Source organism: Corapipo altera, unplaced genomic scaffold (assembly GCF_003945725.1).
Source record: "Corapipo altera isolate COAL_440 unplaced genomic scaffold, ASM394572v1 322, whole genome shotgun sequence".
Classification (NCBI taxonomy): Eukaryota; Metazoa; Chordata; class Aves; order Passeriformes; family Pipridae; genus Corapipo; species Corapipo altera.
The window spans coordinates 183,780-201,241 of record NW_020885090.1 but is presented as its reverse complement, the minus strand read 5'-3'; the positions used below and the strand labels follow the sequence as shown (position 1 = coordinate 201,241).

Genomic DNA, 17,462 nt, shown 5'->3' with positions numbered 1-17,462 from the left:
TGTTCCCTGCTGCAGGCTCAATGGAGCTGAAGGGGGTTTAGCAATCCCTGGGTTTTCTGCTTGTGCAGCCTGATCTGTGGGGGGTCGGTCACCAAATCTGGAAGAGTTAAGAGTCCTAAAGATACCCAGGGTCCTGCAGATCCCTGAACACCAGCAGGGCTGCATTGCATGGGTGTTCTGGCTGCTGCAGCATCTTTGGTCCAGCATGAAGCTGGAACCTGGCTCTGCTAATCCCTCTGCCCAGGAACTGCTGCTGTGGTGTCTGTTTGTGCAAGTACATTGAAACAACTGATTTATTTTCCTCATAGAAGAAATGAGGATGTGGGGCAGCCCTGCAGATGCAGGAGATAACAAAAAACACTTATCCTTTCTGGCAAGTGGCAGCAACACGTGTGTGAATGATTGATTTGCTCCTGTATAGGGTGGGAAAACCAGTAGTTCCTGTAGGTACTGCTCCTTCTGTGGCTGTGGTGATGGATGGGCGTGGAGCTGGTAGTCAGTAGGAGAAAAGAAAGCAGCTCCATGTGTGTCCTGCTGTGGTCCTGGATAGTGATGTCTATTTGGAATGAGATGTGCCAGGGAGAGACCCTTCAGGAGCCCCACTCTGGTCACCTCTGCTGCCTCAGAGCTGCCTTCAGTTATTTCCCTTCTTTTCATAGTGTTGGTACGTCTCTATTAATCTCCCCAAATATGTTAACTGGGCTGAAAAGAAACCCAAAATCTTTCCTGTAGGCTTGGACAGTACATGGGGAAGTGGGGAGGGCACAGCACTGGGGCTTGGGGACAGCAGAGCCCTTGGTGTCAGTGCCTGGGCTGAGGGTATGGCTGGAGAGGCCCAGTGAGGAGAAATAAAATCCCTTTTTGAAGAAAATGCCAGGTCTGGAGGGGGATATTGTCAGCAGTGCTGTGCACTCACAGTTGGATGTAGAGCTGAGAAAGAACCCAGTCTCATTTGGTGCTGATGTTGTATACACATCCTGGAGGGATTTACCCTGTAGGCCTTTCTGGAGTCCTCCTGGTGTAACATCTCCTGGCAGCAAACGTCCCAGGCTCTGTTCCTTTAGCTCTGGGAAGCCAGAGGAGTTTGCATCCACATCCATTCTCCTGCCTTCAGCTGCTCCCAGCAGGTTCCAGGCCCTGATGGGCTTGATGTCAGAATCACTGTTCTCTCTTGAGCACTGAACCATCCCGTGAGCCCAGGATTGAGTCTTCTTCAGTGGTTATGAACATGTTTTTACAATCGGAACAGTCAGTTGTAGGGTCTTGGTCTTCATTAGTGTTCAAAATTTTGAATAAGTGGGAATATTTATCCCAAATCGTGTCTTTAGCCTTTCATAGAATCACAGAATTATTGAAGTTGAAAAAGATCTTTAAGGTCTCGCCCCAGCACCACCACCATGTTCACCACTAAACCATGTCCTCAAGTGCCACATCCACACATTTTTTGCATACTTCCAGCGATGAGGACTCCACCACTGCCCTGGTCAGCCTGTGCCAATGCTTTGCAACCCTTTCTGTGAGTTTTTTTCCTAATATCCAATCTAAACCTCCCCAGGCACAACTTGAGGCGTCCCAACAAAACTTTCTTACAGTCTTAGACACGGAATCTGTTGCTTTTCCTGTTCTGTGGTTACCCGTGAAGAGATCAGGCAGATCTTACACTGAACAGCAAGTCCTGCCTCCCAGCAGTTCTGTTTTGCCCACAGGAGCTGCCAGAGAAGTGGAACCATGTGAAGAAGCTGGCCCTGGCTGTGAGGCAGCATGTTGCTCCTCTCCAGGCCAACGAGATGACCGCCCTGCGCCAGAGCTGCGCCGCCTTCGACACCCAACAGCTCCACTTCAGGGAGAGGTTTGGGAGAGAAGCTCCCTTCAGGTATGGACAGGTTATACCATCAGGGCAGCTCTGAGGGAAAAAAAGCTCTATGTGCTCATCTCTGCGTGTCCTGAGGATGCAGAGCCCTTCCATACCTGCTCCCAGTGCTGTGCCTGGGGTGTTGTGTCCCTGGGAACACTGTCCAGTGTTAGCGGTTTGGACGCTGAGGGCACATCGTTGCTTTAAGGTGGCATCGGTAGTGCCATGTAGTACCATCAAGGTGTACTACAGACCTTTCATCTCTCCCATGTCTCTCAGAGGCACTGTTTAGTTTATGTTTTCTTTAGAAGTTGTTACAATATCTCTTGTGAATAACAAACATTTATTTCTAGGTTTGACGCCGAAAAGCCTTATCAACTGCTGGATGCAAAGCACGTGGAGATTAAACAGATGGAGTCAGCCATGACCTCGATTTCTGAATCAGCTGGTCTGTTTGAAGTCATGGTGCCAGAATATAAACAACTGAAGCAGTGCAGGAAGGAGCTGTGTCTTCTCAAAGAGCTCTGGGATATGATCTCCCTGGTGAACACCAGCCTCAGTGACTGGCAGACCACCAAATGGGTGGATATTAATGTGGAAAACATGAATCTGGAGTGTAAAAAGTTTGCAAGAGAGATTCGGAATCTGGATAAAGAAATGAGGGCATGGGATGCTTTCACTGGACTGGACAGCAAGGTGAAGAACATGCTGACGGCCCTGAAGGCGGTGGCAGAATTTCAAAACCCTGCCATCAGAGAAAGGCACTGGGACCAGCTGATGCAGGTGACGGGTGTGAGGTTTGTGATGGACTCAGACACCACGCTGGCTGACCTCCTCAGGCTCAACCTGCATAAATTTGAGGGTGAGGTCCATGGAATTGTGGACAAAGCAGTGCGAGAAATGAGCATGGAGAAAGTGCTGAAGGAGCTGAGAGTGACTTGGAGCACCAGGGAGTTCCAGTACGAGCCTCACTCCCGCACCAACATCCCCTTGCTGAAGTCAGATGAGGAGCTTATTGAAACTTTGGAAGACAACCAGGTGCAGCTGCAGAATTTGATGTCATCCAAATATATTGCTTTCTTCCTGGAGGAAGTGTCTGCCTGGCAGAGGCAGCTCTCCACTGCCGACTCTGTCCTTGCCCTCTGGTTTGAGGTGCAGCGCACGTGGTGTCACCTGGAGGGCATCTTCATAGGCTCAGAGGATATCCGGGCACAGCTGCCCCAGGTGGGAAACCTCAAATCTTGCTTCCTCTTTGGAAAGCATTGAAGAAGAGCCTCTATTATTAAATAGAGTTATCTATAGTGCCAAGTTGCCCCAAGTTGCCCCAAGCAGGGCTTTCCTCCCGCCGCTTCTCTCCCTGGAGGCTCCCTTAGTGCTGTGGTAGTTCCATGGGATGTTTTTGTGCCACAGGTTGTGCCTGAGCTGTGCTGAGAGGCTGATTTTCTCCCTTCCACTTCTGCGTAGCAAATACAGAGTTACTGGGGCTGGGCAGGAGGCTGCTGGTTCCTTCAGTGCTGCAGGTGTGTTCCCTCTTCCCTCGGAGGGGAGAGCACCAGGAGAATTATTCAGGCACTGCAAATCCCAGAATCATAGAATGTGCTGAGTTGGAAGGGACCCACAAGGATCATCAAGTCCAACCCTCAGCCTGGCACAGGCCCATCCCCAAGAGTCACACCATGTGCCCCAGAGGATCATCCAAACCCTCCTGGAGCTCTGGCAGCCTTGGGGCTGTGACCACTTATCAAACCAGAGGTGGCCCAGGCAGCTCTGGCAGCATCCCCTCCCTGACCTTCAGTGCTGGTGCAGGGGGAGGGTAGCTCTTCTCCCCCTCCTGTTTTGGAAAATGGAGCAGAGTTGTCATTGGTGAACCCCTCAGGTTGGCTTTGAGTCCAGCTTCCAGAGTTATTCCAGCCTGGCAGCCATGCTGAGGAGGAACATGCCTTTCACTGAGGAGTAAGCTGTAGGTGCAGTGTCCCCACTGTCCCTGTGCCTGTGCAGTGTCACTGACGGGGGACTGGCCCCCAGACAGGGTGTGCACCTGACAGTTGCCCACCCTGTCCCCATCCTTTCCCTCTGGGCTGCTTGGGCTGTTCCTCCTCTGCTCTGGTGAGTGCTGGGCACACCTGGCTTCCCAGGCTGTGTGTCCAGGGGCTGGTCCCAGAGCCCCAAGGGTTGTTCTGTGTGCCAGCATAATGTGACATCCAGCAGCTCTCTGGGGGTGGGTCAGAAACCACAGCATGGTTTAACCTGCATCTCACAGGGTTCTGCACCTCAGCACCCACCTGGCAGGTGCCACGAACCAGCAGCCAGTTCCCTTCCATAGCAGAGGATGAAGCTCAGATCACCTGGAGGCTGAACCTCCTTGGGATGCATCCAGGGCTGGGGAGTCTGTGCTGACAGGGCCAGGATGCACATCGGGAGCTGGGTGACAGGCTGGGAGAGCTGGGGGTGTTCAGCCTGGAGAAGTAAAGCCTCTGGGGAGACCTTAGAGCCCCTTCCAGTGCCTAAAGGGGCTCCAGGAGAGCTGGAGAGGGACTTGGAACAAGGGATGGAGGGACAGGACAAGGGGAAATGGCTTCAAACTGACAGAGGATGAGTTTAGTTTTGATATTAGGGAAGAAATTCTTCCCTGTGAGGGTGTTGAGGCCCTGGCACAGGTTGCCCAGAGAGGTTGTGGAATTATCATCCCTGGAAGTGTCCAAGACCAGACTGGATGGGACTTGGAGCAGCCTGGTTTAGTGAAGGCAGGGGGATCTGGATAATCTTTAAGGTCCCTTCTAACCCAAACCATTCTATTATTCTATATGATTCCATGAATGACTTCAGCCACAGCCTTGCTACAGGGGCTTAACACAGGTTAGCATGGAAGTGTTCCCAGGAAAGCTGGGAGCATTTTTGTGCAGTGTCCTGTCTCACTCAGGAAGCTCAGCTTGGGAAGAAAGGGGGAGCAGGGACATTTTGAACATAACTTATCTATTTTTCACTATTTAGCTTCAGAAATTCATGGTCTCTGTTGGGTGTCAGGGAGCTCCTCTGCTGGTGGTCTGGGGTTCCATGGCCCTACTCAGGGCAAGGAAGGGTTCTGCTCTTCCAGCCACCATGCCCACATCAGGGTGGGCAGTGTGGCATGAGGGGACAGCAGAACACCCATGAGATTGGTGGCCTTTCCCCCATATGGGAGCATCTCCCCTGCTGTGATCGGGGAAAATGGGTAATTCATCTGGAATGGGAGCTAAAGAGTCAGGAGGGGCTATTCAAAGGGGAATTCAATCCTGTGGGAATGAGTGGTCCTAGGGATTGGCTTCTGCACAGATCGCTTTATGCACAGCTCCTGTGGGATACAATGACAAGGCAAAGGCCTGATTGGGGACTTGTTTAAGGCACATGGGTGGGAGAGCCCTTGGGGTTGGAGTAGGGGTCCCCTCTGTACTGGCCAGAAGGCTCTCTGCAGAGGAGCTTTCCCCTCATCCCAAAGCCACACCCAGAGGATGGGATCCCTCGTGTCACTGTGACTGTGTCCTTTGTGTTCTTTTTTAGGACTCCAAGTGCTTTGAAGGGATTGATGTGGATTTTAAAGAACTGGCCTATGAAGTTCAGAAAACCCCGAATGTAGTTGAGGCCACCAATAAAACAGGTCTGTCCCAACAGCTGGAGGACATTCAGAGGAGGTAGGTAGAAGGTCAGTCCCAGGATTTTGTCAGAGGGAATCAGCTCTAAGAAGTTGGTTGATATTGTGCTCCAAGGCTGTTTCTGAGGCTGTGCATTATCTGCATTCACAAATCTCAGCCTTTTTGACCTTTCTCAAGTCTTTTTACTTGTGGCCCATCACCCTGAAACCCCTGAGTGGAGTTTGGCTTTGTGTAGGGGCAAATTCTCATCCTGACTATTGATTTGCACATGTTAAGGGCCATCCAGGTGGTTTGAACAGCTCATGGCCTCACTGTCACCCAAACACAGTGTCTGAAATAGCTGTATAGGGGTGTGAGAAGAGGATCTAGTTTGGATACTGGGAAGAAATCCTGCCTCTGAGGGTGGGGAGGCCCTGGCACAGGTTGCCCAGAGAAGCTCTGGCTGCCCCATCCTTGGAAGTGTCCAGGGCCAGGTTGGATGGGGCTTGGAGCAACCTGGGCTGGTGGAAGGTGTCCCTGCCCATGGCAGGGGGGTGGGACTGGATGGATTTTAAGGTCCCTTCCAACCCAAACCATTCCATGATTTCATGATATCTGCAGCAGAGCTGAGCCCATGTTCTTTAATTTACAAAATTATCCCTGTGTGTGACACAAGGTGTAACAGCTCCCTGGGAAAGACCTGAGTGTCCTGAGATGGAGACACTGCTCACTTAACATATGAATGCACCTGAAACACACTTCAAAGTTCCTGTGGAGCTGTTCTGGCAGTAACAGCTCTCCGTTTCAAATAAAGATTGGATTTTATTTTCAATCGGATAAGGCCAATGTTCCTCACAGAGAATGTTATTTAGGAACTTTGTAAGCTCAGCAGCAGTTTAGCATGTGAACACTGCAAGATTCATTTTGCAGATCGGAGCAAACTGGTTTCCTTTCATGCTTTGCAAACACAAAAAGCTGAGTTGGTTGGAATCAGACTTTAAAATGTGGCTCATTAGAATAAAAGCCGTTCTGGATATGTTCATCCCCATGTGAAACCACCTGTGGCAGTTTAGAGCTTGTCTAAAACAGTAGGTCAGACTGCAAATCTTTCCAACCTCTTCTTCCACCTCTGTTTCTGCTTTTTTATGAGGCTGCCCTGGCTCTTGGGTGTTTGACCCCGGAGTAGAGAGTGAGCTGTGAGTTACTTTGTGCTGTGTTGATCTGTTCAGGAATGCTGGAGGGCAGCTGCAGGCTCAGCTCCTGCCTTGGATTTCCCCATGGTGGGGAGAAGCTGCTTGATAACCCAAAGGGCAGCACGAAACATGGAAAGATCTTTAGCCCCCTGTCCTGGGCTCTGTTCATCTGCTTTGTCTCCACAGGTTGTCTCTGTGTGAGAAGGCTTTGGCTGAATATCTGGACATGAAGAGGTTGGCCTTTCCCAGATTTTACTTCATTTCTTCCACAGATTTATTGGATATTCTTTCTAACGGCACTAACCCACACATGGTAAGCCTTGGAGTGCATCAGCTTTGCATTTTGCAGCTGTCAAGAGTGTCACAGTGGAAAATGCAGTCTTGAGACTCTGCAGTGCTCTTTCTGGAGGACTTTTTCTCCCACCCAGATGTGGATTAATAACTCTTTCACAGCTCATCTTCATCTGTCATTCTGGACAGGCAGCATGTGTCCTGGGTGTTTTCTGATCTAACTCTGGTGCTGGTTGTGGAAGGTTCTGGGAGCTCTGCACTGAGCAGAGCTGTGGTTTTGGTGCCATAAAAAACGGGGGTTTGTTTCTGCTGGGACACAGCGAGGTGGGAGGCAACCACCTTGAAGGTCTCATCCAAAACTTGAATCCCAACCTGGGATGCCACTAAACAGCATCTGCTGTTGGAAGAGCCACAGACTGGTCATTCCGATGTGGAAGTGTTGATCACTGGTGGCTTGGAAAGGTCCCTTTTTTAGGGCAGAAAAGGCATTTGCTAGTAACTGCTTCTTCCTTCCCCCTTGTGAAGGGCTTTGGGGTGTCCTGATCGTAGGGGCAGGGAAGCACAGCACCTGGAGGGGGTGAAGCAGGTGCTGGTCAGACAGTGGCTGTGGCAGGGCCAGGCTGTGTGTCTGACCCTCTGCACCACAGACTCTGCAGGCTCCTCTGCTCCAGGCTGGGCTCCTGGGATGGTGCCTGAATGCCGGGTGGGGGGAATCACTCCAAACACACCATTCCAGCTGCTGTCTTGGGAGGATTACTGGGCCATCCTGGGGAGGAACTGGTAGGAACCTTCCTGTTGTAGGAAATGGTTTCCTGCTGTTCCCAAGGGTCAGGCACCTCTATCCCCCATGGGCAGAGCTCAGAGGATTCAGTCCTGCGGGTGCTTTTCCATATGGAGAACAGCAGTGTTGGGGTTGGTTATTGGTGCTGCTGGAGCTGTGCCAGGAATCCTCAGCTGCTTCTCCTGGCAATGCTGTGCCCTGACTTGCCTGGTTTGGGAGGCATCATTGGTGTGTAAGCCCAGTCAACATGTTCACAGCAAACAGAGACTGTTGGATAAGGAATCCTTATCCAACAGTAAGGAATATTCCTTATTCCACCTTTCAGTTGTGAGTAATCTCTCCTTTAAGCTTTTCCTCATTTTCTGTGTTCATATTGAGCACGTGAATGGGGCAGGTTTAAAAATGCTGTTGTTACTACTAAACTTTAACTCTACTTGGATCTGTTTTCTGCTGCTGGGTGATTTCAGCCCACAGAGTGTCATAGATACACAGCTGCTTGATACTTTAAATGGAGAGAAAGAAAACACAGGAAGCAGAGGAAAACTACTGTGCTGAAATGCTCTGTGGAGTGAGAAGAAATTCCTGACGCTTTCTGTTATTCAAAACTATTTGCAGTAAAATCAAAGCAAATGTCAAGTGGGATCATACCTGGATACACTCACAGCCTTTCCACTGTAGTTTTAAGCCTGATAATTCCTAAAGGAGGATTAAATACACAATGATATTTATCCGCTTGAACTGGATATTGAGCTGGGGCAGAGTCAGGGCTATTCCAGGCTCCAGTGGCAGGAATGCTCCGAGTGCTGGAGCACAGCCAAAGCCCTGAGACTGGCCAGGGTCTACCAGTGGACACTGGGAATTGCTGAGCAGAAACTTCCGGATGTAGGAAAAGGTTTCTATTGTTTATGTGAGATTTGAAAGGAGATGTGCTTATCTGGGAGGAGGCAGAGTGCCTGTTGCTTCTTGATCCACTCTGCATCTTCCAGGATTGGGCCCTGCTTGATCACAGGTAAGAAGATTGATGAGCTGTATCCACCTCATGAGGAAGGTTGGAATCCTCCGGGGCTCAGTGAGTGAGAATTGAACAAACAAGTCACAGAATCATAAAACAACCTGAGCTGGAAGGGACCCACGAGGATCATCGAGTCCAGCTCCTGGCCCTGCACAGGGCACTCCAACAATCCCACCCTGTCCCTGAGAGTGTTGTCTGAACCCTCCTGGAGCTCTGGCAGCCTTGGGGCTGTGCCCACTGCCCTGGGGAGCCTGGGCAGTGCCCAACCAGCCTCTGGGGGAAGAACCTTTGGCTGAGATCCAACGTGAGCCTGCCCTGACACAGCTCCAGCCATTCCCTGCCTGCTGTCCCTGGTCCCCCCAGAGCAGAGCTCAGTCCCTGCCCCTCCTCTGCCCCTCCCAGGAAGGTGGAACTGCAGTGAGGTCTCCCCTCAGTCTCCTCTTCTCCAGCTGAACACACCAAGTGCCCTCAGTGTCCTCACACGCCTTCAAATCAAGGCCCTTCACCTGGCTGCGACAGCTCTGGGACCTGCCCTTCCCATGGGAACACCAGTCCTGGAGAAGCCTGCCTTTGCTGCAGTGGTGTGTAACACACAGGGATTCAGCTGGGTGTGATGTCCTGCTCTAGAAGAAGCACCAGTGACCTGCTCTGCTGGTGTTGGGAGCCTCAGCAGCACTTCTGGTGTCTCCCCCTTGGCTTTGCAAACTCATCCAGTTGTGAACAGGACAGGATTGAATCATTCTGTTCCTTCTGGAAAAGTGCTTTTGGTCAAGGTGGGGGTTTTGTGGGGGATCTTGAGCTGTTTATCCTGTGTCTTAGGCAGAAATAGAAATCTGGTTTCTCCATGAAGGAAAATCCAGGGCTTTTCTTCAGTGCAAAATTGATTTCTAGGAGGGAAAAAGCAGAAAGATTCTTAATGAAGAAAACTCCGCAGTGTGCTGAGAACAGGTTGAGGTGGAGTAGTGGATGGAGATCTCTCTGCACTACATGAAGGGAAATTGGGACTAGAGAATTATGTGATGTTTGAATGGTTTCTGAGCTTTTCTCCTGTGGGGGAAGTTTCAGGATTTGTTAGGGCACGTCTATCTAAATGAGGTAGAAATAGGTGGAGATACTGAGAGGGACAGCAAGAGGCTTGTACTGGCAGCATAAGGGGAATGAGTGAGGAGATGTGGTGCTGCCAAGTGCTGTTCCAAGTCCTTGCTTTGTGAACGTGGCTGTGTCTGTCACATGCAGGGTGACCTCAGTTCTGCTTGTCCTGTCTCTGTAACTTTATTTATACAATTCTTTTTGCAGGTGCAACGTCATCTTTCCAAACTTTTTGACAGCTTGGCCAAGGTGAAATTCCAAGTGGACTCTGAGCAAAAGGTAATGAAGGTTGGCCTGGGAATGTACAGCAGAGAGGAGGAATATGTCCCCTTCAGTGAACCCTGTGACTGCAGTGGGCAGGTGAGAGTGAGGGCCTTGTGTGTTCAGACTCTGTGGAATCTGCTTTCCTGCCCCTTGGGTGGCATCAATGGCCAAGACACTGTAGAGCTTCACTACTCTTCCATTATGAATGAGAAAATCTGGAAGAGGTGCTGTGTAACTTTAATCCCTCCTTACACCACAGCTCTAGGCCCACTCTGGATGGATCCTCACTAAGTGGAGCACAGGTGGCCCAGCCCACAGTGCAAAGGAGGGTTTTTCTATTCTAATTATTTTAAGATGTTTTGAGAGTTACTCTTACCCTCTCAGTTGGAAAAGGGAAGCATATTGAAAATAGATTAAGCTATTCCACAGTGCCTCTGCATGGCTACCTTTGGAAAGAGAAGGTTTTTTTCCCGTTTTCCAGATCTTTCTTCTTTCATAGGATGAGTTGAAGTGCAGAATTTAAGAATCAAACTACTGCTCAGCTTTTCTGTCCCTGTAGTTGCACTTTTCTCCATGGACTATTATAAGAAACTAAAGTATGTAATACCAGCTATGAGCTCCCTGGTGATGGAGCTTGGCATTTAAACTGTCCTCTCAGCAAGGGCTTTGCCTGTGAAATAGTAAATTCAGCAGGAATTGTGTTCCCAGTCTCTCTCTTGCTGCTGGCAGATTGTGCTCAGTCTCATGAGTGACTCTGTCATGGCCTGGAGCTGGAACATGCTGAACTAAATTGCTCCTCGGTGGAGTTCATTTTGGTTCCTCCTAAAGCTGGAGTTCCACACAACCTGCCGTGTTCCCTTGATGTCTGGAAAGAGATGGTGATCCTGCAGGAGCAGAACTGGCTGAGTCCTGCAGTCCAAAGGAGGACAGAGGCGTGTTGGACTGCAGAGCTGAGCTGCTGCTCCCATTCCCTGGGCCACTCATGACCCAGGAGGAGCAAACCTGTTCCCGGGGTTTCATTTCATGTCTCCTGCAGGTCGAGGTGTGGCTCAATCACCTTCTGGACACCATGAGGGCCACGGTGAGGGACGAGATGACGGCGGCTGTCACAGCCTACGAGGAGAAGCCGAGGGAGCAGTGGCTCTTTGACTACCCCGCCCAGGTACCTGCCAGCGCTCCTGGGAAAGGTGGGGTGTGGCTTCCCCTTCCATCCTGCCCTTCCCTGCTTTCAGTTGTGGCCTCTGGCTATGCTGGGGATGTTTCTGGCCTCTGCTGTGCTGTCCAGGAAGGAGGAAGGGCGAGTTCTCCTTTCTCCTGGCAATCCCTTGATGGATTCCCAGGCTGAGCTCCGTGTTCTGATTGGAGCTCCAGGCAGGATGCAGTCCCAGGACTTGGGCAGTGGCTGCTGCATCCTAGGGGTCATGGGAAGCCCGTACACCTGGAGAGGTGAGAGGTGCCACAGAAGAACAAAGGATGAAGCCTGATGGGAGGAAAGAGCCCCTTGGATGCCCCTCTGGCAGCCTCATGGTCTCCAGCTCAGCCTCCCATGTTGTCAGACATGGGAAAGGGACTCACTTCCTGAGGAGCAGCTGCTACTTGTGTCTGCCCCTGACAGGGTATTAAATGGATGTCATGGGGCAGGTCCCCCCTGTCCTGTGTGCTGTGACACTGTGGGACAAAATACTTAATCTTATGTCACAGATGCTTCATCCTTGATCTCCCTGTGGATCAGAGACTCAAATGTGAGGAAGCTCTGGTGTTTCCCTGATACTGAGGCAGACTGTTTTTCCAGGTGGCTCTTTCCTGCACCCAGATCTGGTGGACAACAGAAGTGGGGATTGCCTTTGCCAGGATGAAGGAAGGCTACGAGAAGGCCATGAAGGAGTACCACAAGAAGCAGGTGGCTCAGCTGAACAGCCTGGTGACCATGCTGCTGGGGCAGCTCTCCAAGGGCGACAGGCAGAAGATCATGACCATCTGCACCATCGACGTGCACGCTCGGGATGTGGTGGCAAAGATGATTGCACAGAAGGTTGGTGTTCACAGCTCAGGCTGGTCCCGTGCTAGGCATTGGAGTGGGGATTATGGAGGGGTAGAGCAGGTACAGACAGATCACTGCCTGACTCAGTGGGAGGCACATGGCTCTTCTTTTTATAGCTCCCTTGCTCTGGTGTGGGGCCAGAGGGACCCCTTTGGGACTCCCTTGTCTGTCACTGCTCTCCCCCCTCCCCTACTGCCCTGTCATCAAAGAATCATGGAATCATTTGACTTGGAAAGGACCTTAAAGCTCTTCTCATTCCATCCCCTGCCATGGGCAGGGACACCTTCCACCAGCCCAGGTTGCTCCAAGCCCTGTTTAAACCTGGCCTTGGACACTTCCAGGGATGGGGCAGCCACAGCTTCTCTGGGCAACCTGTGCCAGGACCTCCCCACCCTCACAGGGAAGAACTTCTTCCCAGTATCCCTAACCCTGCCCTCTGTCAATGTGAAGCCATTCTTCCTTGTCCTGTCACTCTGTTCAACGTGACATGCCCTGTCCAAAATCTCTCTCCATCTCTCCTTGGAACCCCTTTGGGCACAAAAAGGCCCCAGTTAGGTCACCCGGGAGCCTTCTCTTCTCCAGGCTGAACAGTCACAACTCTCTCAACCTTTTCTCATAGCAGAGGTGCTCCATCCATCTAATCCCAATGTCCCTGACACTGTTTCATGTCCAGCTCTGCAGGTGGGTGGGAAGGTGCCCTGGGTGTGCTGGGTTGTGGCTGTACCCTTCTTTGTGTCCTCCCAGAGGCAGCTTCAAGGCACAGCTGGCCTTGATGGTGCCTTGGCCCAGTTTGGGATGCAGGTGTCTGTCTGTCCACCTGCAGGGCTGCTGCTGGTCGTGCAGAGTGCTGGCCGTGGCTCCTTGTCCCCTGTCCCCTGGTGCTTTCTGAGGCCCCTTCCCTGGCTAAGCAGCCTCTGCCCCCTTTGCTCACCCTGCATTGCTGAAGCCTCTTCATGCCATGCTGCTTCTTAAATCTCCTCTCCAGGACTCTTGGTGCTGCTCTTTCTCTTGGACATTCACTTTTTCCTCTCCCACAGATGTGCTTGCTAATTTGGTCCTGCCCTCTGCTGATGGGAAGTGTGGAGGTGACATTGCTCACCCCCCTGCCTTTGCAGTGACCAGTCCATCCCCAGTGACAGCTCCATTGCAGTCCCTGAGCTGTGTGTGGCCCCCCTGATGGTGCCTGTGGGCTCGTTGCAGGTGGACAATGCCCAGGCATTCGTGTGGCTGTCGCAGCTCCGGCACCGCTGGTCAGACGAGGAGCGGCACTGCTTTGCCAACATCTGTGATGCCCAGTTCCTGTACTCCTATGAGTACCTTGGCAACACCCCTCGGCTCGTGATCACCCCCCTGACCGACAGGTGAGTCCCTGGGAAACACCAGCACAGCCACGTGGCTGGAGGAAGAGCTGCCAGCTAAAGAGGGGTTTATTTTGGACACCCACACCCCTCTAGTTCTTTGTCTGTGTCCCTGCAATCCTGTGGCAGAGCTCCAACTCTCACCTGTTGTTACAGAATCACAGAATCAACCAGATTCTGGAAAAGACTTCTGAGATCGAGTCCAACCCATGACCCAACCCCACCTTGTCACCCAGACCATGGCACTGATGCCACATCCAGGCTCTGCTCAAACACCTCAGGGACGGGGACTGCACCCCCTCCCTGGGCAGCCCATTCCAAGGGCTGATCCCTCTCTCTGGGAAGAACTTCTTCCCAAAGTCCAACCTAAACCTGCCCTGGTGCAGCTCAAGGCTGTGCCCTCTTGTCCTACTGCTGGTTCCTGGCAGCAGAGCCCGACCCCCCCCGGCTCCCCCCTCCTGTCAGGGAGTTGCAGAGAGTGAGAAGGTCTCCCCTGAGCCTCCTCCTCTCCAGGCTGAGCCCCCCCAGCTCCCTCAGCTGCTCCTCACAGCACTTGTGCTCCAGACTCTTCCCCAGCCTCGCTGCCCTTCTCTGGACACCTGGTTTGGGATTTTATGGTGTTGCCCCCTGGGGTGTCTGTGCCTCAGATCCCAGGGTGGGATTAGACTCCCAGATGCTCACTGTGGGTGTCTGCCTGGGCAAGGTGTCCACACCCTGCAGGATTGGTGAAGTCCAGAAGCTTTCATCTCATCCTGAGGAGACATTTGCCACTTGGTTCACCTGTCTCAGTGGGGATACCTGGGATGATGTGACATGCTCTGAGTCCCACCTGGATTTCAGCTGCCAGTCTGGATGTGTGCAAGTCTCCTGTGGATCCCTTGTCATATCTTTCCACTCTCTGTGATGTTTCAGGAGCCATGAGCATCTCAGGTGGCTCTAGACCCCACGTTAGTCAGCTAAACCAAGCCCCCGTGCACTCTCAGGTTTTGTTGGCCATGGTGACCATAGTTCTGTGGCTTGTACAGGGGGTGCAGACACCCACATGTGGGCACCTCTGTGGGGTCCATCATCAGCCCGATAGAGTAGCTTTGGGACCTGATGCAGCCTTGGGTGGGAACATTTGTAGGCCATCAGAGCAGGCATTTAACCATAATGGGGAGTGGGATCCTTTGGGCTGAAGAGCACTGGGCAGCAAGAGAAAGGTCTTTCAGGAAAGCTGATCTTTCCTTATACTATCTGGGACATACCCAGTGTCAATGAGTGGTGTGAGGGTCCAAAGAAAGCACAGCCTGGAGGTGAAGAGGTTGGGCAGACCCCAGTGGAAGATGAGTATTTCTTGGATTTAAGGAACAGCTGAGGGAACTAGGATTGTTTAGCCTGAAGGAAAGGAGACTCAGGAAGGACCTTTTCACTCTCTACAATTCCCTGAAAAAAAGTTGTAATGAGTCGGGGGTCAGGCTTTTCTCCCCGGTAACAAGGATGAAAGGAAATGGCCTCAAGTTGTGTTGTGGGAATTGTAGATTGGATTTTAGGAAAAAAATTCCTCACTGAAAGGGCTGTCAAGCATTGGAACAGGTGGAATCAGCATCCCTGGAAAGGTTTCAAAAAACACATGGATGTGGCACTTGAGGACATGGTTTAGTGCTGCACAGAGTGGTGATGATGGGTTGATGGTTGCACTTGGCGACCTTAGAGGGCTTTTTCAGCCTTGACCATTCCATGATTCTGTGGGGAAATCACAGCAGGGCAGAGGTGGTTGTTAATGCCTAAGAGGACTTTCAGCTTGTACACGGGTCCTGCTCATGCAGAGCTTTCCCAAGAAGGGCTCAGGGCTCTCTGGAGCTCACTGCCCAAGTGCCATGTCCCTGCAGCCCAACCTGTGGGACCCAGTCTCAGTCTCTTTCCCTTTTCCTTCCTCCTTCACCCTGGAAGGTGTTACATCACCCTCACCCAGGCCCTGCACCTGACCATGAGCGGAGCCCCCGCAGGCCCTGCGGGCACCGGCAAGACGGAGACAACGAAGGATTTGGGCCGAGCCCTGGGCATGATGGTGTATGTGTTCAACTGCTCCGAGCAGATGGACCACCAGGTACTGCTGCCCTGGGCCACAGGGCTTTGTCACAGAGTCACAGAGTGTGCTGAGCTGGAAGGGACCCACAGGGATCATCCAGTCCAACCCTCAGCCCTGCACAGGCCCATCCCCAAGAGTCACACCCTGTGCCCTAGAGGATCAGCCAAACACTCTTGGAGCTCTGGCAGCCTTGGGGCTGTGCCCACTGCCCTGGGGAGCCTGGACAGTGCCCAACCAGCCTCTGGAGGAAGAACCTTTGGCTGAGATCCAACCTGAGCCTGCCCTGACACAGCTCCAGCCATTCCCTGGCTGCTGTCCCTGGTCCCCCCAGAGCAGAGCTCAAACCCTGCCCCTCCTCTGCCCCTGCCCAGGCAGTTGTAACTGCAGTGAGGTCTCCCCTTAGTCTCCTCCAGGCTGAATATGTGGGGCTGGAGGCACTCAGGGCTTGATGAAACCTGAAGAATGAGGGTAATCCAGCTGAGTTTGCTTAGATTGATTCTCTCCTCAGATCCCTGCTATGTTCCTTTCTGCTAAACACCTTTTTCTCCTCCTCCCTTTTCTCTTCTAAGACTTACACAAGATTCTTCAGGAGGTAGAGACTCAAGCTGAGCTCCCTTCCCTTCCTTTCTGGAGGTAGAGTCCATGTGAAATGCTTTGAAAATTTTGACCTGTTCAGTTGAGACCACCCCGGCTGTTTCCTCTCAGCACACTCCAGGCTGCCATTGGGGAAGGACCTCTCCTGGTTTTCCCAGGATCCTCTCCTGGGATAGGGCCAAAGTGTGCTGAACCTTGAGCTGGGTTTGTGGGGCTGAGCCCTGTGCTCTGCCACAGTGCAGTGGGTTTGTGGCCTTGAATCATATTTTATCGAGCTCAGGTCTCTCCTGAAGGGGGGCCATCAGTAACTCAGCCCACTGACCTTTAAATGGAACTGGAACACAGAGATGTCAGAGAGGGCAATTGGAAAATCAAGAGGCAAACTGTGCAGAGCTATAAATATTGTAATTGAGTTGTGCCTGCTGCTCCCATGCACTTTCCTAAATACCCACAATAGGCTGTAAATTGCTATAAATAAACAGACTGGCAAATAAAATCCATTTTTTGCTGGAGTTGATTCCACTTGTGATTTTACTCTTGTAATTTTATTTTATTTTTTTTCTTTTCAGTCTTGTGGGAATATTTACAAAGGCCTTGCCCAGACGGGAGCTTGGGGCTGTTTTGATGAATTTAACAGGATCTCAGTTGAGGTACTTTCGGTGGTTGCTGTCCAGGTAAGTGAATAAATACAAATGAAGCAGAGCTGTGCTGCAGCCTTTGGCATGAGGGTAAATATGGCAAGTGCCTGTTGCCAGTCTCAGTTTGTGAGGGCAGCTGAGGGATATATCCCAAGATTAATCACATGAGTGTCACAGCATGGACAAAATGCAGCAGTGATGTGCTGCAAGCATTTTTGCCATTTCTTTTCTTCCTTCAGTCACAGCATTTGTGTGGAGGCCATTCTTTACAGCTTTTTCCCCCAGATCAGCACCCACCATGTCTCTACCTGTTCCTCCTGAGCATGACACTCATGGCATTGATGTGCTGGGAGATAATCTCAGTGTATCACTGCAGGGAGGGGATCTGCCCTGACTCACGGCTGCTGCAAATGCCACCTGGGGAACCATTTCTGTGAAGGGGAGGATGGTGTTTGGGGCAGATCCATGGGCTGCTGGACTTCTGGGGGTTACTTATTGCCTCCAGTCAGGCATAGGCTGTGGGTCATGTTCAGCAAACAGGAATACACTCAAGAGTCATTTTCTTAATGCTTACTTGTCCCCAGGGACAAGTAAGAACTCCCTTCTTTCCTTCCTTCCTTCCTTCCTTCCTTCCTTCCTTCCTTCCTTCCTTCCTTCCTTCCTTCCTTCC

The 17,462-nt window shown here is 51.6% G+C and overlaps 1 protein-coding gene across 3 annotated transcripts in view; it reads left to right on the top strand.

The window, feature by feature from the left end:
* DNAH9 (dynein axonemal heavy chain 9) overlaps positions 1 to 17,462 on the top strand; it is a 185,387-nt gene that overhangs the window by 20,444 nt on the left and 147,481 nt on the right. For all 3 annotated transcript variants that reach the window (XM_027669560.1, XM_027669562.1, XM_027669561.1), the window contains 10 exons: positions 1,707 to 1,873; positions 2,206 to 3,076; positions 5,390 to 5,520; positions 6,840 to 6,966; positions 10,034 to 10,186; positions 11,127 to 11,252; positions 11,883 to 12,122; positions 13,332 to 13,492; positions 15,422 to 15,578; positions 16,724 to 16,828. In XM_027669560.1, coding sequence (XP_027525361.1) covers positions 1,707 to 1,873; positions 2,206 to 3,076; positions 5,390 to 5,520; positions 6,840 to 6,966; positions 10,034 to 10,186; positions 11,127 to 11,252; positions 11,883 to 12,122; positions 13,332 to 13,492; positions 15,422 to 15,578; positions 16,724 to 16,828 — 2,238 coding nt within the window. The remainder of the gene's footprint in view (positions 1 to 1,706; positions 1,874 to 2,205; positions 3,077 to 5,389; positions 5,521 to 6,839; positions 6,967 to 10,033; positions 10,187 to 11,126; positions 11,253 to 11,882; positions 12,123 to 13,331; positions 13,493 to 15,421; positions 15,579 to 16,723; positions 16,829 to 17,462) is intronic.